Source organism: Hippocampus guttulatus, chromosome 1, assembly GCF_054856545.1.
Source record: "Hippocampus guttulatus isolate MCC_2025c chromosome 1, RoL_Hgut_1.0, whole genome shotgun sequence".
Classification (NCBI taxonomy): domain Eukaryota; kingdom Metazoa; phylum Chordata; class Actinopteri; order Syngnathiformes; family Syngnathidae; genus Hippocampus; species Hippocampus guttulatus.
In genome coordinates, this window is record NC_141261.1 from 12,511,445 (window position 1) to 12,534,283 (window position 22,839).

General features: G+C 42.1%; 1 protein-coding gene across 2 annotated transcripts; it reads left to right on the top strand.

Moving 5' to 3' along the window:
- Nucleotides 1–1,599: 1,599 nt before the first annotated feature.
- Nucleotides 1,600–22,152, top strand: tp73 (tumor protein p73). 2 transcript variants are annotated; one of them, XM_086110154.1, is made up of 13 exons: nt 1,600–1,875; nt 2,738–2,879; nt 8,111–8,359; nt 14,747–14,933; nt 15,108–15,223; nt 16,128–16,237; nt 16,576–16,718; nt 16,818–16,906; nt 17,861–17,988; nt 18,128–18,276; nt 19,319–19,451; nt 20,375–20,468; nt 20,861–22,152. In XM_086110154.1, exons 1-13 carry the CDS (start codon nt 1,649–1,651, stop codon nt 21,245–21,247), a joined length of 2,154 nt encoding a protein of 717 aa, XP_085966280.1. In that variant the 5' UTR covers nt 1,600–1,648; the 3' UTR covers nt 21,248–22,152. The 2 variants fall into 2 exon arrangements, with proteins under 2 accessions (XP_085966280.1, XP_085966289.1); XM_086110163.1 differs by lacking the exons at nt 1,600–1,875; nt 2,738–2,879 and adding an exon at nt 6,720–6,898.
- The last annotated feature ends 687 nt before the right edge of the window (nt 22,153–22,839 follow it).

Consider the following 22,839-nt stretch of genomic DNA (forward strand, 5'->3'; position numbering starts at 1 on the left):
GCCCAAAACCCGCTGCCTACCGCCTCCCTTTCTTCCTTTACCTCTGCTGAAGTCCCTCAGCAAAGCTCACAGTTCCCAGGGCTGCATGCAAATCTGATTCCCTATCCTTATCACTCTTTTCGTTTTTTCCGAAAAGTCAATCTCCTGCTTCATTCTTATCAAAGTTAGAGTTAGGTCGTTTTTTTCGTTGTTTTTGTTATTGTGCTTTATATGGAGGCTCAGTCTCTGGGTATGTTCAACAATAAACGGGCTCTGCGCACAACACAATTCCTTGTGGATTGGGATAATTACACACTTCAGGTAGGTCCGCTTATTTATTTTTGGTTTGGCTGTGATGTTAGCAGAGTTTCAAACCCTCACACAAATACATCTATTTTTTTAATGCAGGACTATCCAGCAAAAGTCGGAGTTGTTTTAGAATAATACATCAGTTGAGCCGAAAGGCTCAGCTTGGCAGATTTCCGTCTTTCATTATTATTTTCTTATTGGTTTGAGTGTTTTATTCAAAATTAACATGCTACTTTTTGTTGGTTGTAACATTTGTCAGTAGCATAACGATCACAAAATTGAACGTTTCATTATCATTTTAATGAACATGATGATGTTATTCTTCGACCACATCCCAAAATACGGCTAAATCACTGACTTGACTTTGTTGTGCCGCCCTTGCGTAATTTTGTTTCACTGTCGAAGTCTTTTAATAAAACGAAAGAACACCTTTGTCAAATTCAATAAAATCGTTCACATGGCCTTTCAGATAATTGAATAAATGTATAATTAATTTCTTTACATTTGGGAGTGTATACATTTTACCCATACAGTACTCATGGGAAGCAGAGTGTGTGGTTGTGTATTGTCTAAGTTGCCATGGGGGCCGTAACCCAGGAGGACAGACAATTTGACATCTATCTGCATTTGCGCTGCAAAGTTGCGCAATTTCTTGTGGACAGAAATCAGCGTACAGAAAAAACAATATAAAGGAAAAAAATCGAAATCTAGGCGCGTAGGGTCTGGGCCTCTCCTTTTTGTTTTTAGACGAGCAAAATGAAAACAGAAGCAACGACAAACGCACCTTCGACGCACTTGTCGTTGTCTTATCTCGGACTCTAGGCGGGAGACTCGATCTGCAACTGTTAGTTCTGTTATTGAAATATTACTGACATTTATGTTGTTTTAAAAATTTCGATATTTACCCTGCCAAACATAAAATAGGATATCTCTTGCTTGTCAGAAATCGAACTGTGTCTGTTGTGTGTGTATCAATGTGAAAATGTGTAAAAATGTGTGTGTGTGATATGTATATGTATATATGTAATATATATATACAGTGTATCTCACACAACACGCATACATCTTTCTAAATATGGTTGCTTGGTAACCACTGTCGGATCACCTCGTTCAGGTGCGAACCATTTTGGAGGAGGTTGTGATGCTGAGCCTTCTCTCACTGATGAGTTGGCTGGTCTAGGCACGCCCAGGCCCTTCTGACACCCTCAAACTACATTGGTTCCATCACACGTGTCTGCGTGCGTATGCGCGTGTGGGCGCGTGTATGTAGTTTCTTGCCGGTCTGCGTGCGGGCGGGCACCTGTGTGCGCGCGTATGATGCAAGAGGTAGTCGTAATATGAACAGTATGTCCAAAAAATAATGTGCGTGTGTGTGTGTGTGTGTGTGTGTGTGCGTGCGTGCGTGCATGCGTGTGTGTGTGTGTGTGTGTGTGTGTGTGTGTGTGTGTGTGTGTGTGTGTGTGCGCGCGCGCGCGCGCGCTTGCTTCACAGAGTGATCTGCCCTTCGCCAGACTACCCAACCTCCAAAATGTCCCAGGCCTCACTGAATGAAGAAGGAGGCACCTTTGAGAACTTGTGGAGCTCCCTGTGAGTTTTAACACAAACGTAGCATTTTTAATTTGGATTTAGTGAGATGCATACAATTTCAGACCATGAGTGTTTTCAAATATAAAATGCAATTTCCTCACCAAAATGATGCACCATGCACTCTGTTCGTGCACTGATTGTTGAGTTCATGAAGTCAGCACCCTATATCACGGGCAGCAATATCCATCCATCCATCCATCCATCCGTTTTCTAATCCACTTATCCAGTCACGGGTGTGCCGGGGCCTCTCCCAGCTGTGTTCAGGCAGTAGGCAACCCTGAACCGTTTGCCAGCCAATCGCAGGGCTGTGTGGTAGTATTCACAACTAATTCTACAAGAGTAGAAATTTGGGGGGCGGGGAGAAGATATTCTGAGGAGCAAGGCCACCATCTATTATAAATATGAAATTCACACCATGAGGTTATGCTTTTGTCCATGAACTCAACACAGAAGAGATTGTCTTTACAAAGATAACAATGCTCAGTTTTGATGGAGCAAGGTATTATTTTCATATTTGCAACATTGAGACGAATGTTTGATTCCTTCTAGCTGTTAACTGCTCTGCATTACAGTGCTACGCAGCATATTATTTCTTCAGGCTGATGATCAAAAGATTGTCCTCTTCTCCGGCTTTCTCAGCCTATTTGGAGGTTTCAATTTTTTTATTTTTTTTTTTACAAAATTATTAGGTGAGCCAGCCATAGGTTGTCTCTGAGATGTTAGCCAAAGGGTATCTCTGAGGTAATAATAATCTTCTTGGTCAAAGATTGAAAGAACAGTACGTATTCTCCTTTGACATTTCCAAATAAAGTTATCAAGTCTACTGACTTTAATTTCATCACGTTGTCGATTGTGCCTACAGGGAGCCCGACAGTACCTATTATGAGCTCCCCCCAGGAGATGAGCGTCCAGTACCTTCTACAAGTACTTCGGGGAACCGCAGCAGTACTGCTGAAGTTTCCATGGACGTCTACCACATGAGGGACATGAATGACAATGTGATGGTAGGAACAAATTGTCGATTTTTTTCCCTTTTTGATTGTGAACATGCATTCCCCAGTTTGCAACCACATGCACACCATCACCACACCACACCATTTTTCAAAATGTATCCTTCCACTTTTCCCTCCAGTGTTCCCTCCAAAATGCTTTCCCTCTCTTTGTGCTGCATTTTCCCTCTCCCTGTGTCCCCACTGAGATTCCTTAGGGACTGAGGAGTGGTTTTGTGTGTGTCGGGGCAGGGCTAATTAAAGACAGAGCCAGAAAACCCTTGTCAAATCACCAAAGAGCCACCTGATGTGTGTTTATTCCAATGTCACAAACGCAGATCTCGTGAGTCAGAGATTGCAGTTTAACAAAGGCCATGACATTGATGGAGAAGGCTCGATTGTCAATGTCAGTGTAAAACAAATAGAATTGGTTGATAGACATGACCACATCATTATCTTTCTTCCCATATGGAAGTTCACATGTATTGGTCTGATCGAATCTTTTAGTAGGCAAGTCTGGGCCTGCCTGGCTAGTTAATGAATACTCATGACAGATTAAAAAAGGGGGTGGGGCTAGTGTTTGTTGTTGCAATGCTAGTTGTGGAGGTCCATTCAGGTGAGAGATGCAGGCGATGTGACATCCTCGGCCGAAAATGACATTCACTTGATTCCAGCACTATGTAGACTCTTACGGGAACGTGACCTAATTTTTCCGGATTGCTAAAATGCTGTGTGTGCAGGTAGGTGGGGAAAAAAAAGGTTTGCTTCCATTCATTTTGTAGTGGACATAGTCATATCATCTATGACTGTTTTGGAGAAGATTTCTTTTAATTTGACACCGGTGCATTTTTTGCACACAAGTACGGAAGTTATTTGGATAGGAAGGTTGGCTTGTTTCATATAAATGTAAACATAAATATCAACACAATGGGTCGGCATGTTGGGGTAGCACGTCGGCCTCACTGATCTGCGGTTGTTGTTAGAATCGGGGCTCCAGTTTTCCTGTGTGGATGTTGCATGTTATCCTTGTGCTCGCTTGGGTTTTCGCTGGGTACACTCTATTCAACTTTATTTTCTCCCACATTCCAAAAACATGCTTGCTAGGTTCAATGAAAACTACCATTTTTCCATAGCTGTGAATGTTGAATGGTTTTTAAATTTCATTTAATTGGTGAGAACATTTTTATTAATCACCAATAATGTATCTTTGTCCCTCCATCTATTTGAAGGAGTATACTTTTTGATTTTTTTTCATCTTTTATCATAATTTCAGGTGTTGGGTGAGTATTGTCTTATACTGTAGCAAAAATTATGCTTACCATTTTACTCAAATTTAATATCAAGTATCACACACAATCCATTCTGATATATTTTTCATTGCATTCTGCAGCACAGCTCGAGTTTCCTGACTTGTTTTCGCATGAATGTATTTCACAGCATCATCTGCGTACACTTGTGTGAAAACGTCAGCGAAAAACGCCAGAAGATCATTCACATAAAAACTCAATGATGCCGGCCCCATAATGGAGCCTTGTGGCACACCCACCGTACTGTCTAAAAAAAGAGGACATCCTGTCCTTAATTCTTGTACAATATACAGTATTCTTTCAATATGATTACACCATTGTAATGTTATACCTGAAGTATTATGAAATGACAACTTTGTGAACAGGATGTTTTGGTTTACATGTTATTACAGTATATTACATTATAATGGATTAATTACAAATATCGCTTTTTCCATCTATCTATGCCAGCGATGTACAGGAGAGTAACAAGCAAAACAATGAAATCCTCTTCCATAAGGTGCCAGAAGGTTCAGTAAACCTGTGCATCCACTTGCTGCCATACATATAACAGAATAAGTCTGCCTGTGAGTTATACATTTGCTAATAAACAGTTCCATATTTCTCACTAAGTCACTTTATTTTCAGTAACTTGAGATATTATCATCATTAATTCAATATTTATACTTTTTGTGACATTATAATGGCCAAATCTAATATATAATGATTGCCTTGACTCAATAAAGATTGGGGAACACTGAGATATATAGCATGCTAACTTATTACTGCTGCTTTACGCCTTTTGTATGTAGTCTACATTAATTTTGACCTTTGCATAATATTACCAGCAGGGGGCAGAACACTTCCCTCCTGAATGCCCCCACTTCCCTGGAACTCTGAATCTCCTTTAATATCCGTTGGGCTCTGATAGGTTTCCATAAACTCACGTCACTTTTTTTGTGATGTCATATATTGGTGATGTTTGCTAACATTCGCAAAAGCAGAAAGCAAGGGTCAAGGGAGTCATCTCTCGATCATCAGTCTATTGTGTGCTTCACTCATCTTGAGTGTTGCCGTGGATGGCCTGTCGACATTTCTAAACATTTTCAGCCTTTCAAGGCTCATCTCTGAATGGCAGCCAGTAAAACGACTGCCCATATAGGGGACATCACACATTGTTAAAGCTTGAACTCACAAGCACACTCATACGCACATCCGCACGCGCACACACTTGCTCACACAACAGCGTCGCAGGTCGTGGCTCTGTTGCAACATGTTGCAGATCGAATGAAGTTCCAAACACACCTGTGAGCAGATGCGCTTGCGTGATTGGTGTGCGCGGTTGCATGTTCGTGTTTTCACACATGTCTGGCTGACATCGTCGCCTCGGTCCACAAAGATGGATTTAAAAGGCTGTAAACAATCAGATGTTATTGTCTAGTGACGTGTTCAATGAGCATGGTGGCAAGCCATATTGTTTTTAAAACCACTTTGAAGGTTATTAAATGTCCATGAAAAATAATGAAGTTAATCAAATACATTTTCGCCAGCGATTGACTGGCAACCAGTTGAGGGTGTAACCCGCCAACTGCCCAAAGTCAGCTACGATCGCCTCCGGCACGCCTGCGACCCTCGTGAGCATAAAGCAGTTCAGATAATGATGGATGGAAATGAATTATTGACAAAATATGAACATTTAACTGCTGAAAATTGCTACATTCATTTTGCATCCCAGTATATCATATCTATTACGATCCAACGCAGTTCAGTAACACAAAATTATGAAATGATCTGTCTGGCAATCATCATGTATTTGTCATTTTAAAGCTAAACCTTTTGACACTGGTTCTTCATAGGAGTTTGCCTGAATTGTGTGACTGGTGAGCATATGTGCACTGCTTGTCCTAATGTTTGAGTCAATGTATAGATCCACATATCCACGTGTGCATACACACTCACACTATACAGTTTGCATTAAGTCTGGAACATTGACCCGTCTCTTTGCTTTCATCTGATAAACCACGGCGGGGGAACATAATGGACTTGACATATTCCTCTATGCGCGTGTCTCCAATTTTGGCTTTGTCTCTTTGAAAACAGCCAAACAAAAACATCTCTGCTTTTCAGTCTGTGTAAAAAAAAATTTAAAAAGCTTCACGTGCTCAGTTAAATAATTGGATTTTGACCTCGGTTAATATCATGTCTTTAAAGTGTCAAAGTCTGTTCATTCGTGTCTGTGTAATGATACACATGAGGATACACTATGTGTGTCAAAATTCTTTCTGTCCCTCTCTCTCTCTCTCTCTCTCTCTCACACACTCACATACACATGCCCAGACAGTGTTGACTTAGCTCAGGCCTTCACAAAGTGTTTTGCGGCATGCGTGTACATGTGTCCCAGCATTGCAGTCTATGTCCAGGCATGCCATAATTAGAATGCTGTACCATTTTTTTTAAGGTTCCCATCCCTATTTCCCTCTCTCCTCTCCCTCGTCTCTGTCTATTTCTCTCTCACTCTACACACACTACCTCACCTTTGTCCTGCATATATGTGCGTGTGTGTGAAAGAAAGAGCAAAAGAGAGAGACAGAGACAGAGGGCGAGTGGTGTGTCCACTGATGCGCACCTCACTTGAACTCTTGCTTTGTGCAATTGCCCTGCACTCACTTTGCTCTATTTGGACGTCTCTGACCGAAGTGTTAACACATGTGGCTCAAACTTTAGAGGATGTACTACGTGAAAAAGAAGGTAAAGATTGCTGCAATCATATTTCTCGTATGAGTTGACAACGGTTTGCATTTGAAAGTATGTTTTTGCTGTTCAAAATGTTCGCATCGGGACTACGATCGGATTTTAATTGAATTTGAATCGCTCCAGTGGCTTATTGCCTTTCTTGCAACTTAATGCCACATTGACTTTTTTTTTTTATAGACAGAAATTGATTGAAGGAGCACAAGGTGCACCGATAGGCTTGTTTTTTCTGAAGACTGTCCGAAGAGCAATAAATAAATATGGATCATGCTTAAAAAATTTGAAGAGTTGCATGACTTTGTGTAGCGCTCGAAAAAGGGGCCTGATGCCTTGTGTTGACTCTGACAAGCGTGTCACCGCACACGCGCGCGCCTCAGACGCGCAACAACTCTTCCTTCTCGTCAAACGCGGCAAAGAGGACAAGAGGGAGGTTGCGGGTAATTAGAGCGCGCCGATTACACTGGTGATTTACAAGTTAACCCACATAGCCCCAAGGTGGCTCCTGTGTGGTCAGGCTGCAAGGACAACTGACGCACACGCATGCACACACACACACACACACACACATGATAAAGTAATAAAATACACATTTAGAACATAAACGCCAATATTTACCAAGTTCAGAGAGTTATTAAGAAAAATTAAGTGTCTGATAATACTGATCCGCAACCATGTCTAAATGATGCGGCGTAACAGAGAACAATGAATACAGTCATCTGGAATGTCGTGAAAGTTGTCCCAACGAAATATGAATCAACTGTTTACAAAGTTCATGGCAAGGGTAAAGAAGTTATTGGATTCCCTGCTGTTTAAGTGTGCATTGTTCGATAGCGCCGACCAGAGGGAAGGAGCAGAAAAAGGTGGGGTCCTATGTGGGGTGAGTCCAAGAGGATTAGGTGGGGTGGGACGGAGTGCCAATTTTGTCAAAGTGTTCATTTTTAGTAAGATAAATTCTAAGCGTAAACCTTCCCGGACAGTTGCACACTATATTAAGTCGTGACGTCCTCAACCAAGCCTGATTCAGCCTTTGATGATGACCATATCCTAGATGACCGAGAATCCACAAAGCCATAGTTGAATGTAACCCGACCTCCCCTGCGTGAGTCCGAGCCGCCGTCTCTCCAGCATCTCGATACCTGCGTCCCTGCCTCCGTCTCTCTACTCCCTCTACACCTCCCTCATTCTCTCCTCTGCTCTTCTCTCACCCAGTCCCAGTACAACTTGCTCAGCAGCAGCAGCATGGACAGTCTGGGGAGTAGGGCCAGGCCCGCCAGCCCTTACAGCTCCGAGAACGCTTCTTCGGCCGTGCCCACCCCTTCGCCCTACTCCCAGCCCAACTCCACCTTCGAGGGCCTGTCGCCTGCCCCGGCCATCCCCTCCAATACTGACTACCCGGGACCCCACGCCTTCCAGTTGTCCTTTCAACAGTCCAGCACTGCCAAGTCGGCCACGTGGACAGTAAGTAGCTGCGCTCTTGATAAGCTTGCGTACGGACTCTTCATTCATTCTTTTTTTTTTTTTACCCATAAAAATATGCGCGCTCAGACATCCGGACACAGTTACAAACGCTCAAGCCAGCACATGTGCAGGCCTACCCTGTGCAAGGGAGACTAATGAACCATCCACTGATTCATCTTATTCTCTATTCTCTTCTTTTTCAAGTTAAATCTAAAGTAACCAATTTCTTCTCTGGACTTTTTTTTTTTTTTTACTGCAAGGAGCACATGGTTCAATATTCTTAGCATTTTTTTTTAAATCGAGCCACACATTTATTATATTGCATCTTTCATTCATAGGCAATATCATTGTTCAATTTCCTTTAGAGGCTCGTTGTGAGTATGTACATCGTATAGTGGTAAATGTATAATCACCTCATATTATTTATGTTTTTTATTCCAACAAATTGGATTTAAAATCAGGGGTCATGGAAAATAGTGACAACCAAATATAAACGCCAAAATAAAATTAACTTTATATGTTGGGAAGGGATATGCTGGTGCTGGGGTTTTTTAATATCTGCAAAGAGTATAAATGCAACTTGGTTACAGATTGTCTGCCCAAATGAAAAGAACAAATCATTTTTCCAAGAACACATGAAGTAAGCGCTCTTTATGTGCTTCTGTGCCCCCCCCCCCCAAAAAAATACGATTTGGCCAGTGGGATCTGGCCCTCAGCCCTTGAGTTTCATCACTAAAATCTGCACTAATAGTAATTTTAAACAGCAAAAAAATGAATTAGTAAATAACAAACACACATCACTTTACATGTCATGAACATTTACCCGAACTTAAATCAACCACACCGCAAGTCACCTGTTTTACCTGGCCCTTTGTCCCTCTGCTTTTTGTCCCAAAACTAGAAGAGGGGCCCCGTTGGGGATCGTGTAAATAGATTTATACCCCCCTCTCCACACACACACACACACACACACACACACACACACCGACACAGGCCTCCGTTCCCATAAACTCTGTGGAAAGGTGTCAACTCCGCCTGACACACATGAGACCTTCTGGTCGGGAGGAACGGGATACAAGTTGCACTTCCATCACTCCGCGTGTGTTCAAACGTGTCTGTTTGTGGGACTCCTCCATGACCATGTTTGCTGGAGGCAACCATGCACGGTGAGCTTCTTCAGCGGGTCTCAGTGATGTAAGAAGATCCCTAAGAGTGTGACCTTTAACCTGCTGCTTTTATTCTGCTGTCTCGTTCTTCCTCCGGCTTTAACCCACTTAACCCTGTCAGCTCAAGCGCTATGAGTTTCATTGTAGTCTGTTATAAGAAAAAAAATACAACAACACACACAAAAAAATTACTTGACTTGATCTAACTTTCTTGTCTGAGGCAGGTGTCTTTTTACATTTGAAAGCGCAGCAACATTTTTGTATTTTGACTCTCAAACTATCGCAATGTCATGAGAAAAATTGGTTGCAACCTGTTTTATGAGATACTCCGTCATCTGCTCTTCAATTTAGCTGATCTTCCCGTCATACGATGATGTCATTCTTTGAGGTCTTCCAGTAATCCTGATAATGAAATCAACAAAGTGATCCTTTAAAAATATAACGTGGTGTAAAACCCATCCGAATCTGTTTCTTCGGGCTTTTTCACCCATGTGCAACAAAAATCTCAATTTATCAACATTGGTTTGCAAGTGTAGTGCTGCGTGAATGATTTGGTTGTTTTCATCAGCGAGGACAGAAGTTTAAGATGTGTGACTCCTGAGGGTTTTAAACCACTTAAGATTTGTTTATTGAGGAGTGAGCATGAGTGAAGATAATATCGTTGAGGTATCCGAATACTGCGATTGGCTGGCGACCGGTTCAGGGTGTCCCCCGCCTACTGCCCGATGACGGCTGGGATAGGCTCCAGCACCCCCCGCGACCCTCGTGAGGATTAAGCGGTTCGGAAAATGGATGGATGGACGGTATCCGAATGAGAAATGAAGTGTCAGCGAAGAAACCGTTCCTAACTTTTACTCTTGTTACAATGACTTAGTCCATCGGCACATGAATGGGAAGCTGGTTTTGTGTTTTGTTTACCCCCAAAATAAACTGCTCGGACGGGTGTTAAGTTGGGACTGGTTGTTTTTTCTCAACTTGGGTCATGAAGTGATTTAAGCAAAAATGTGGTTAAGGTTTGCTGAGCGTTTGGAGACTGCAGGCCCTATTTTCATGCCCAGTGCAAGTCCTGCACAAAGTGCAGTCGAACTGTCCGCGTGGGTGGGCTTTTCTTTCGTTTGGTATTTTCGTAGATTGGGGTCATAGGAAAATGGCCATTTGCGCTTTGTGGGAGTGAACACGGCCGACTTGACTCCTCTCGAAGCTCCTCCGCCTCTTTTCACCTGCCCGCTGCCTCAGGTCTGTGGATCAGATGCTAATGACTCAGCATGAGACTTGGTTTTAGTTTTACTCTTGGTGCTTTTTACTGTCTTTGTTATTAATTTATTACTTTATCATTTGTTGTTGTAAGACTTATTTTTGCCCCATGTACAGCAATTTGTATGCAGCTTGGGTTGTTTTTGAAGTGCTCTATAAATAGAGTTGAATTGAGTTGATTCCCGGCCAGTTGAAGCGCCCCCCCCCCAGTCCCTTTAAATTCAGCGCAGGAGAGGCATGCGGCCGGCATGGCGCAAGCCGAACGGACTCGCTCACTTGGGTCCATGTCGGAAATCGGTGTACGCAAGTTGGGTTGCTAACAAGGGTGTAAAACTCAGTTTTTTCTCATGTCCCACATAGTTTGGAGGACCATGATGACTGTGAACTGTAAATGTATGATCACCTTAAATTAGCACATACAGTATACACAAGTTGATGGATAACTAGTTTTGAAATCAGAAGCCTAAATTGTTCCACTATTTTTCAATTTATTTTAAAGGGGGGATTTAAAAAAAAAAAAAAAAGAAATCTTGCAATATCTTATACCTCTAGATGTTAAAAGTGAAGACAATTAACAAGAAAAAAGAAGTCGACACGGGCGGCGCTGTGGGGGACTGGTTAGCACGTCCGCCTCACAGTGCAGAGGTGCAGGGTTCGATTTCGGCTCCGGCCTTCCTGTGTGGAGTTTGCATCTTCTCCCCGTGCCTGCGTGGGTTTTCTCCGGGTACTCTTATTTCCTCCCACATTCTAAAACCATGCATGTCAGGTTAATGGAACACTCTGAATTGTCCCTAGGTGCAATTGTGAGCATGAATGGTTTTTCGTCCATGCGTGCCCTACGATTAGCTGGCGACCAGTTCAGGGTGTCCCCCGCCTACTGCCCGATGACGACTGGAATAGGCTCCAGCATCCCCGTAACCCTTGTGAGGACAAGCGAATTAGAAAATGGATGAATGACGTTGACACACATGATTTGCCTTTGCAGGCCACGAAAAATGATGTCGCAGGCCGACTCTGGCCCCTGGGCCTTGAGTTTGACACCTCTGGTTTATAAGGACCAGCAAGAAGATCTCCACTTGAGGAAGATGTAAAGTTGGCTGCTGTACAGTGGGCGCTGAGAGACTGTGCTTCCTGGTGAGCTTATGTCCCATCAGCCTGTAGATGAAAATAGGGGCCTGCGTGTCCACTTTTCTTGATAGTCAGCTCAGAGACTGATGCAAAGCTTAGTTTGCAACCGAGAAGAGGCCACATTTTCTTGTTCTAATTTGCAGCCTCCCCTCCTCATAAACTCTTTCTCCTTCTTGACTCTTGTAAGCCGACTCCACATTCAGTACCTTACAAGTTGCCAAGCACCACCATGCATGGAATGATATACAGGGTGTCCATAAAGTCTCTTTTCCATTTAAAAAGATTTTTAAAAATGCAATTGATTAGATATTCAGATTTGTTCTATTCTATTAAAGTTTTGGGTTTTTTTAACCTCTCCATGGGCACCATTAGTTGCACGAACCACATCAAGGTGGTATTCGATTTCTTGCCATGTTCGTTGTAGCATCGCTTCATCAATTGTGGAAATGGCATCAGTAATACTTTGCTTTAGATCAGTAATGTCCCTTATCTTTGTTCGATACACGATATCTTTATTAAAAGAGGTTAAAAAAAACCTTTAATAAATGCTGAATACAATAGAACAAATCTGAATATAGAAATAAATATAAATAAAATATCTAATCAATTGCATTTTTAATAATTTTTTGAAATGGTAAAGAGACTTTATGGACACCCTGTATAACTCCCTCGTTTCCCCTATAAGTAATGATGATAAAGTATGCGTCTTTTGTGTACAGTATGTATGTGTGTGTGGGAGGGGAGGGGGTTGCGGCGGTTGTGTGTGTTGGGGGGAGGGTGGGGGGGTTGTGATGTGTTGAGGGGTATCTGCTCCAGCATGTATCGCAAGGCGACCTGTCAGAAGTTGCTTTTCCCGGCTATTAGCTTCTCTGTGTTCTGCTGCAGGTCCCAACATGCCCCTGCAACGCATCTCCTTTATTTTCACCGTCCATCATCTGCAATGTGAAAATCACTGCTCACGCTCTTGTGAAAAATTCGATAAAATATAATGACTCGTTTGGCTGTTCATCAACAATGGGACGTGCATAAAACATTTGAACCGAAAATTGCCAATTGTAACATTTGGCCTCAAAATTCTTTAATTTTTGTGGATGAAAAAAAAAAAGAACAGAACGGTTTATGTATTGACATAAATCATTTTAAATGATTGATAAAATATGCGTTTGTATGAGGTGTTTAAGATCAACGTAACAATAGAAATTTGTGGAATCGGGTGATTTCGCATCGGGCAAGCTGTTTCTTGTGCATATGGATGGCGATCAAGCAATTATCACCCTCTTTCCAGAGGCCTGTCAGGACCTGCCTCCAATGGACGTAGTGTGGTGACATACACCACATACATCCGCTTCCAATCGACAGAACATCGAATGCCTATTTTGACCGAGATACAAATGAAGTGTTAGAATTGATGATTTTTTTTTCCATTTCTTTTCACTCTCCCTCCTGTCAGTAACGTCCTTGTCTTTGCCCTGAGCTGAAGTCGATCCATCACTCCTCTTCTGTTGTCTCATCTTCTTTTTCCTTTTTATTAAAGTGGCTCTTCACTTTCAAGTTTGATGCAGGCTATTTCACGTGTTGTTTGGTGTATGTGAACACCAGTCAGGATGGCGGACAAGTCGAGACATCTCCAAAGGCATCTGAATCCTGGAAGATTGAGTAAAAAAGAAAAAAGAAAAAAAACACGGAACTTTTTCATGCACATGAAGATGCCCCATCACATGGTGCATTCAGAATAATATTAGGATATTATGTCAACTCTTCACAAGCAGGAAAGCAAAATTATAATCTTCTTGTGGCCACGGCATACAAATACAGTAACAAGATTTCCGTTTGGTGCATATATAATAATCCACCTCACCGTCCATTATCTTCAGCGCTTGTCCTCATTAGGGAGCCTATCCTAGCTAAAAGTAATAATCATCATCATCATCATCATCATCATCATTGCTGAAGGTGGAGTTTTTGAAACGTGTCAGGACAGGCTGGGGGGCAGTTACGTAGTATGCAGGCATTTTCATTGCCCCTAGTCCTAGTGTATGACCGCGTGTGTGTGTTGTGAAAAAAAGGGGAGGTGGGGGGGGGGGGGGCAACTGAGGGTGTAGTGTGTGTTTCTAAGGGCTTAGTGAAAACGTCACAAAAAGCAAAATGATCATTTGCCAAGAAAGAAACCACTTTTTCGCAAATGAGAGCATGGCAGTCGTGTTTGTAGACGGTCATTGCGCATCATCTCATCAAATGCCTTCCACCTGACCGTCTCAGAATGTCCTGAAAAATATCTAGTGGAAAAAATAACAACACACCTGTTCATAGGAAAAATCCAAAATGTTAGGTCTCTACTGTCAATATATTTCTTATGATAAATCGTTGAGTGTAGTGTCGTTTAGATGTTTTTTTTTCGTAATCGTAGCAAAAGAGACAGTTTTCGGAAATCTGTCTCAAGTGTAGCCTTCAAAATTCCCAGTCAATATCTGTGACGAATAGCCTCTACATTTGAAATGCCAAGCACGGAGCTCAAGTATAACCTAGTATGGGAAGAATCGTCACCCTAAATTTGGCTTGTCAATGTGAATAAATTGCAGAATGTGAAGACTTCTATGACTTGAGCCTCTATCTCTGTCGTTAGGTTGAATAATCTGCAAAATATGGTCTCTGAGTTGATATATTACGGCTTCAAAAGTAAACGCTTAATCACTGTGATGAGAATGAAGAGCCATATTTTTAAAAAAACTGCAATATCTGGTCCAAACTTATTTTCTTTGCAAGTTCAAATTCTTTTTCAAATCCGAATGAAAAATTGTACGGGTGTTTTGCTCACCGCGTCCACTCTTTCCTCCCCTAGTACTCCCCGCTGCTGAAGAAGCTCTACTGCCAGATTGCCAAGACGTGTCCCATCCAGATCAAGCTGTCCTCTTCCCCTCCCCACGGGAGCATCATCCGAGCGATGCCGGTCTACAAGAAGGCCGAGCATGTGACAGAAGTGGTCAAGCGTTGCCCCAACCACGAGCTGGGCCGAGAGTTCAACGATGGTACGGCCACCCGGTCCGATGAACTGTACTACGGCATTCGCTGCCTTTCACAAAATGTGTATCTGCGGTGATTCCAAAATCTTGCTGTTGCTCCCACGAGATGCAATTCAGATACAAGAAACTGAATTCATGCGTCACTCTGATGCTTAAAAATGTCACGGGCTGGTTGTTCAGGCCAAGCAGCACCAGCCAGCCATCTCGTCCGAGTGGAGGGGAACAACCTCTGCCAGTACATGGATGATCCTATAACCGGCCGCCAGAGTGTCTTCGTTCCCTATGAGACTCCACAGGTGCGTGTGTGTGCTTCTTCAACAAGCATGTCCAGTAATCCCTCATTTATCGTGGTTAACGGGGACCAAAACCACAGGCGATAAACGAAAATCCGCGAAGTAGCGAACCCTCCCCCTCTATAGGTATATGTACATGTACTGTATATGAGTATAAATAATATTTATAAGGCCAAATTTAATCATATACATGCATGTTTGTAGTAATTAACACTACTTAATGCTATATACTAATATATTTAAACATGTATAAGTTAGGTTAGGTTACTGTATGAATAACGAAATGCAGTAAACACATACATGTAGTACTGTATATGTTGCTCTATGTGACTCACTGTTGTTTTGCTGACTTTCGCTGCCTCTCATGGAGCTTTTGCGGGCTTTTTGCGGCATTTTCACATTTTCTGTTTTTTCATGAATATGTTTGAAAAAAAATCCGTAATGCACTGAGGCCGCAATAAACGAACCGCGAAATAGCGAGGGATCACTGTATTCACTCACACAGAACGTATGAATACCGTGCTATGAAGAAGCCATTTGAGGATGCTATGCTAACTTCAGGATGTTGTGCATTATTTTATTTGTACCCACAATAGCATTATGTAGCACATCTTCATTCATCATCTTGATGTTGGAGTTCAATACAAGCCTTGGGATAAGCCACACTTGGGTCAAATTGGAGTTCTATTTCCACACAAAATAACTCATCCAAATTGATTTTTTTTTTTCTTGAGCCGATAACCCAATCAAAAGCATGGGCTCTACAACACTGCCCTCCAATGGTGGCCGTGTCAAATTGACATTTGATTGCGTGAAAGAAATTACTCGTGGACGTAGAAATCTCATTGTGATTTCCACAATATATAAAGCGGCGCAGGACGCTTTGATTTGTTATGACATGTTGCAGGTGGGGACAGAGTTCACCACCATCTTGTACAACTTCATGTGCAACAGCAGCTGTGTGGGCGGCATGAACAGGAGACCGATCCTAATCATTATTACGTTGGAATCGAGAGAGTGAGTCATCCTTTCATTCACGTCAGCACAATTGCAATTCTTTTTTTTGTGTCAACGAGCTGATCTTTGCAAGCAAGGATTTCATTTGCCTATTTCATGGTATATAAAATATTGTATTAATTATAAATGACAATGGACCACCACCATAAGCGGGCCCATGAATAGCAAAACTCTGCATGTAATTGATGCTGATTGAAAAATACATTGGGAAAAAAATATAGATTTTTTTTTTTTAAACACCAAAATTTTTCAGTATGTGGGGGGGTCAAAAATGTTGACAATGTCATGAAGTATGTTTGCTATACTATAGTCAAGATCAACTACGTCTATTCTTGTAGTGGACAAGTGTTAGGTCGAAGGTCATTTGAAGGCCGGATATGTGCGTGTCCTGGCCGAGACCGCAAAGCAGATGAGGACCACTTCAGGGAACAGCAAGTCTTGAATGATACTGTGGCAAAGAATGGCAGTGCCAATAAGCGCAGTAAGTTATTGTTATGATCATCCCGTTGTCATTGTTGGTTGTTGAACTAACGAGACTGTGGAATGTGTTAAAATGATTCGATGCCTCTCTCATCTGCAGATTTCAAACAGAGCCCACCAAATATTTCCAGCCCAAATGTTAACCTTAGGAAGCGGCGACATGGGGATGAGGAGATTTACTATATTCCTGTAAGTGCTTCATTTTTAAATCAGAACCAACCATCCACGGGAGAAATATGGTATATTACCATTAGGAAACAAAATGGAAAGTGGCTCAATATGTAGTTCAAAATAAGAACACATCTGAATGTGAAAATAACAGCATTTCTGAGAATAAAAGTGAATGCAGTACAAAAACTGTTTTGTGCTGTAAATCATAATTTGGGATTGTCAGGCAGCCTCTTGTTGTGTTTATTGACAGGTACAACAACATGTAAAAGCGCTCCAAAGCCTAAACTATTCAAGTTGATTAAATTCAAAGGAAAGAGAATCGGAAAATGAATGAATGAATAAATTCAAAAGGACAACAAATCGTCGGTTGTGTCAGCCGTATTTTTTTTACCGGTTCAAATTACATTGAGACCGATTCAATCGTTCCTTTACCAGTGAACTCAGATCATTTCAGTCAAAACGGATTTTTGAACTTGGTTTTCATTCCACCCCTCTTCGCTTTCACATAATGTATCTTTCTTTGTTCGTATATCTTGGCCAGCGACATACTCTATAAGCTACATGCGGAACATATTAAATGCTCTTCCACTAGATGGCAGAAGGTACACTTAGCCTTTGTTTCTACTGGTTGCCATTCAAACAGAAAAATAGCTTTGTGCTCAACGAAATACAACAATACAACGAACCTTACACTGTGTTAGTCAATTTGTGAGTATATTGAGACAAGGTCATGTTATTTAAGTATATAAAATTTTTGTGACATTTTTGCTTGATGGTGTACTTTTTTTAAAAGTAAAATATGTGCCTTGCCTCAATAAAGGTTGGGAAATGCTATCCATCAAACGAATGGATGTTTTGCACAGTGGTGTTTGTGTAAAATACTCAGCAGGAAATCCATTAAAAAAAATGACTGACAGCATATCTGATGTTCCTGACAAATATGTTTCGGTCACCCTTGACCTGTGTGCGCAGGTTCGTGGTCGGGACAATTTTGAGCTGCTGATGAAGATTAAAGACAGTTTGGAACTGGTGGAGCTTGTTCCTCAGCCACTTGTGGACTCCTACAGGCAACAAACACAACAGCAGCTGCTACATAGACCGTAAGTCACCGTGATGCGCACACGCTGTACACAACAAAGTTGACAGACACTAGTGCGCACGCTACTGCGAAGACACGGCTTGCTTATGTCAAAGCGAGGCAGACATTACTCTTATCCAACGGGGAATTTGTGTCTCCAGGAGCCACATAGCATCTCCCTCCTCTCCATTGTCAAATATGAACAAGCATCACCCACATGGAGGTTTCGGTAAATCCCAGACAGCCAACCACCTGGTGGGGACACAGCCCCAGCACCACCCCACTAGCCACACCTCCATGGCACATATGAGTGAGTATGATTTAAGGTCATGATACACGATGTCAGGGATGGACAACTTACGGAAAATGCTGGAGGCGGCCAGAGTTTTTCATCAATGCTGCTGTAGAGCACATGGGCCTTGGCGCTTCCTTGCCAGATGTATGACAGAAATGCTATAAATATGAACAAACATTTCATCCATCCATCCATTTTCTTATCCTCACAAGGGTCACGGGGCATGACGGAGCCTTTCCCAGCCGTCATCGGGCAGTGGGCGGGGGACACCCTGAACCGGTTGCCAGCCAATCGCAGAGCACACACAGACAAACAACCAAGTAGAGACGCGTTCTCCATGTCAATGCCCTAATCCGTTCCAAGCCCCCCAAAGATCAAATATAAATGTTTTCTAAAGCATAAAAATGCATTGAAATATGTAACAAATAGATTATTGCACAATAAATGAGAGTTGTGCATCATGTAAAAAAAACTAAGAATGAAAATGGTGATCATTTAACTTTTAACTGCGCCCTCATCGTTTTTTTACCCTCTTTAGTCCATGTTCTCCCTCGGAAGTGGTTTTTGCCTGGCGTTTTGTAAAGAACCGATCCAAGGATGCTTGCATTTGTTGCCTTTTAACAATCCTTCGAAAATGTCCAAGGCAAACATCAGCATAGTGAGCGATCACCCGACTGGTACGTAAAACTATCGGTACGCTTCATGGCCCAAGGAGCGAATGACTCGGATACTACATAGACACGTATCTATCTATTTATTTATCTACACACATAGCCACATTCGGTAGAGGTCCCTCTTAGCCAATGGGATGCCAGGAAGAAGCTAGGTAATGGCCAATGGCAGCGCAGCTATAAGTTTGTTGCGTTCAGGAAACTCGGAGCTTCTCACGAGAAGCTCACCATACTGTATTTTTACCTTTCGTATCTTGAAATTGATTTCATAACAAGAGGCAATATTTTCCTGTTGTGGCGACATTCGTAAGTAGCGGTACCACTGTAATGTGCGATGATACTTTCGCGGTCATCGATTTGTCATTGTGGCTTGACTTCTCTTCCAGGCCACAACGTGATCAACAGCCACCACATGCAGTCAAACGGTGACATTAATGGTGGCCACAGCAGTCAGACTTTAGTGTCTGCTTCACATTGCAGCCCACCCCCTCCGTATAACCCTGACCCCAACCTTGTCAGGTACCTCACCCTCCAATGACACTTCTCAATTTCCCTGTGTAAGACAATTTCATTGGTTTAACAACTGCTCTCTGCCACGACTGTGTCTTCCAAAACGGCTACTTTTGCTCATTCTCGTGTTTGTGCAGAAGTGATAAAATTGTCGTTCTGACTGAATAGTTTTGCAGATGCATTGTACTACATCAGGACTACCGGTTTCATTAATGGGCTACTCAAGAGTTTTACGAAGTCGAGGGAAAGAAAAAAAAAAAAGACGTTTGGGTAAATCAGTCAAGCTGAGAGATGTGTTTGGTGTTCAATGGCCCGTACAGTGTAAGTGTGTGTGTCAATGCACCGAGAACTTGGTTGTTCTTCGCTGTTCAAAAGACATTTACAAAGAAACAGTCAAGCCTTTCTTGAAATAGTTCGAATCAGATACGTTAGTCATTAGGGAAGCCTTTCTTGATTCCAACCGTGCAGCCAAGCTGCTAATTTCGTGTCACGCAGTTAATGAAATGCAGTTGTCATGCGGTTGTTTAATCGTTGTGTGTACTACCAAAGACCTGCTGGCGATGCACAAGAGAACATCTCATTTTTTTAATGTTGTAAATTTTGTTTTATTTGACACTTTTGTTGATTTTATTTTGTGAAATTGTGTTTGAATGCACTCATTTTTTACTACCCGTGGACTTTTGAGCTTTTGTAACTTTTCATGCAGACCATTTTTACATCACTGTATCTTGTTCATACTTTTATATTTTATGTATTTATAATAAAGAATCTTCACCAAAGCAAGAATGGCCTAATGAATCATTCATATTTAAGTGTGTTTTTGATTTCCCATCGTCCATATTTGTTAAGGTTTTCATTTGAGACCTGTTTTGGCGAGATCAGTATTAAACTATTTCAACAGTGCTGCTTTTTTTTTCTGAATCCCCTTCCAGCTTTCTAACCAGCCTGGGCTGCCAAAACTTCATTGAATACTTCACCTCTCAAGGCCTGCAAACTATCTACCATCTCCAGACACTCTCCGTGGAGGTAACAATTCTGTAGCGCCTCATTATTTCCTTGTTGAACTAAGAAATTGTCCACCATGAGTAGAGTTTGTTCGACGTGTGTCCCGATCTTGGTGGCTTTTGCCACTTGTTTCTGCCAGACCCTGAAAGCCACAGTCATGTATGTCCTCCGAGAGAAAAGGACCAAGCGAGGGAATAAGGGGATGACCCCACAAAAAAAAGAAAGCACGATAGGAATCTCAACCATGTTTATTTCTACAATTTGAAATCACAACATTCCTCTCGATGGAAAAAAAATGAATCCGTTTTCTTACCCAAAGCACCATCTGCAGGATCTCGTTGAACACGGAATACACTTTCATTTATCTTCCGCTTCTTTTATCCCATTTCCGCTATCTCCCTGCTCGTCTCCAGGAATTAGGCGCACTGAAGATCCCAGAGCAGACTCGCGTTGCCATCTGGCGAGGACTCCAGGACATGAAACAAAGCACTTCCCTCCAGCTGCCCGCCTCCGCACACCACCACGACTACCACGGCCAACAGCTTCTACGCTCCAGCAGCAACATGGCCGCCATCGGGGCCGCCGGCGGGGAGTTGCAACGTCAACGCGTCATGGAAGCCGTGCACTTTCGCGTCCGCCACACCATTACCATACCCAACAGGTCAGGCGTTGTGGGGACGACGGGGATGTCGGCAGCGACCGACGAGTGGGCGGACTTTGGTTTCGACATGCCCGACTGCAAGGTGGCACGCAGCAAGCACCCGATAAAAGAGGAGTTCATGGAAAGAGATGTTCGCTGAGCCCACAGAGCAGTCCCTGCTGGATTTTTGCCAATGTTATCAGCAACAGCCTATTCAAAGACTGGTACCACAGAATCAGTGACGATGTGATTAGACTAATCGGTATTTCTGTGTTAAATTGTTCTTGGTATGGATTTGTACTGTGAAAAATATTCTCCCTTGCTGAAAAACATTGCATACCAATTGAGAACATTCTGAAACAGTATTATATCTGAACATCAGATATGAAATCTGAGTGACGTTTAGTTCATCGTTGAATGGCGTCCCTGTTGACCACGACACCAGACCCCTTTTAGTCCTTCCCGTTATGCAAAACCTTGCTGGGCAAGGTCCTCCTCGTGTTCATGCTTGTTGAGTGTCTTCTAAGAATCTTTATGACACTTGTTTGTGAATATTTAACTGCAACTTATCTAACATTCCAGTTTTGTTTCATGACATCATGCTCAAATTATGATGGCGTACTCGATCATCATATGAATTTGATTTTTATTTTGTTTGGTAACACAAGTGTGTTGCATTTTTGTTGTTGTTGTACATACATTTAACTCGCGAACTGGACAAAGGAGGAGCACTTTAATGCTTTTATAGTCAAACTTTCAATTTTGTGTCAAACGTGCGTGTGATCAGTATTATGATGTATATGGTAACAGTTTTAGTAGTCTTATTTCTGTCAGTGTAAAGATTATTCAATGGTGTGCCCATCCATCTAATGCTGTTAATTGTTCAATGTTTTCTATGATTAAGTTAAATGTTTTTCTTAAGCGTAGGTGATGATGTACTGCAATTGTGTCCCATGTAATTTTCTCCCCACAAAAGCAACTTGTTTAGTTTTTGAGTGCCATTAAAACTGGTCGTGGAAAAAGGAGTCTTAACTATGTCATTAAATTGATTAAATGTGTGATTATCCATTAGTAGTTTGCTTGTTCTCTGGTCGAGTGTTGAGTTTATGTTTAAACAGTGCACGTTACAGTGGATTAAACCTAGTGGTCTGCATGGTGCAGTTGATGCTCCAGGCAAGCACATGTAAATGATATCCCTTAAGAATTTTTATTTTTGAATAGGCAGTTTGAACATTTTGAAAGTTCATGTCAATATCAAGCCACAGTCTGAATTTCTGAATGACTTCTTTAATATGGATACTCCATGGATTAAAAAAAAAAAAGTTCCGTTCAGTTGCATTTAACTTTTAGGTCAGGGGTGTCAAACTCATTTTTGTCAAGGCCCACTTTGGAATTACGTCTTCCCTCGGAGGGCCGTTACGACAGTGGAACCGAATAAATGTTTAATCATCACATCGTATTATTACTTGTACACACACAAAAAAAACAATGGCTCACTAGTTTTGATAGTCAAGTATTTGTTCAATTATTGTTCAAGTGAGTGTAAACTGGGTGACAAAGTGATTGCAAAGTGTCACAGTTATTTATTAAATATGACAATTTGAGATTTCGATACAGATTTAAGCAAGGGTCATGGAAGTTGACACATATGACTTGCTTTCGGGGGCCACATAATATGATGTGGTGGGCCAGATCTGACCCCCGCGTCTTGCCTTTGACATCTCTGTTTTAGGTACAATACATGCATCCATC

Excerpts from the sequence above, each read along its gene's own strand:
- tp73 (XM_086110154.1), top strand. The coding sequence starts at position 1,649 with ATGTGCGTGTGTGTGTGTGTGTGTGTGTGTGTGCGTGCGTGCGTGCAT. Across the intron at positions 14,934-15,107 it reads GGGCCGAGAGTTCAACGATG|GCCAAGCAGCACCAGCCAGC; the intron begins GTACGGCCACCC and ends CTGGTTGTTCAG. Across the intron at positions 19,452-20,374 it reads CCTGACCCCAACCTTGTCAG|CTTTCTAACCAGCCTGGGCT; the intron begins GTACCTCACCCT and ends ATCCCCTTCCAG.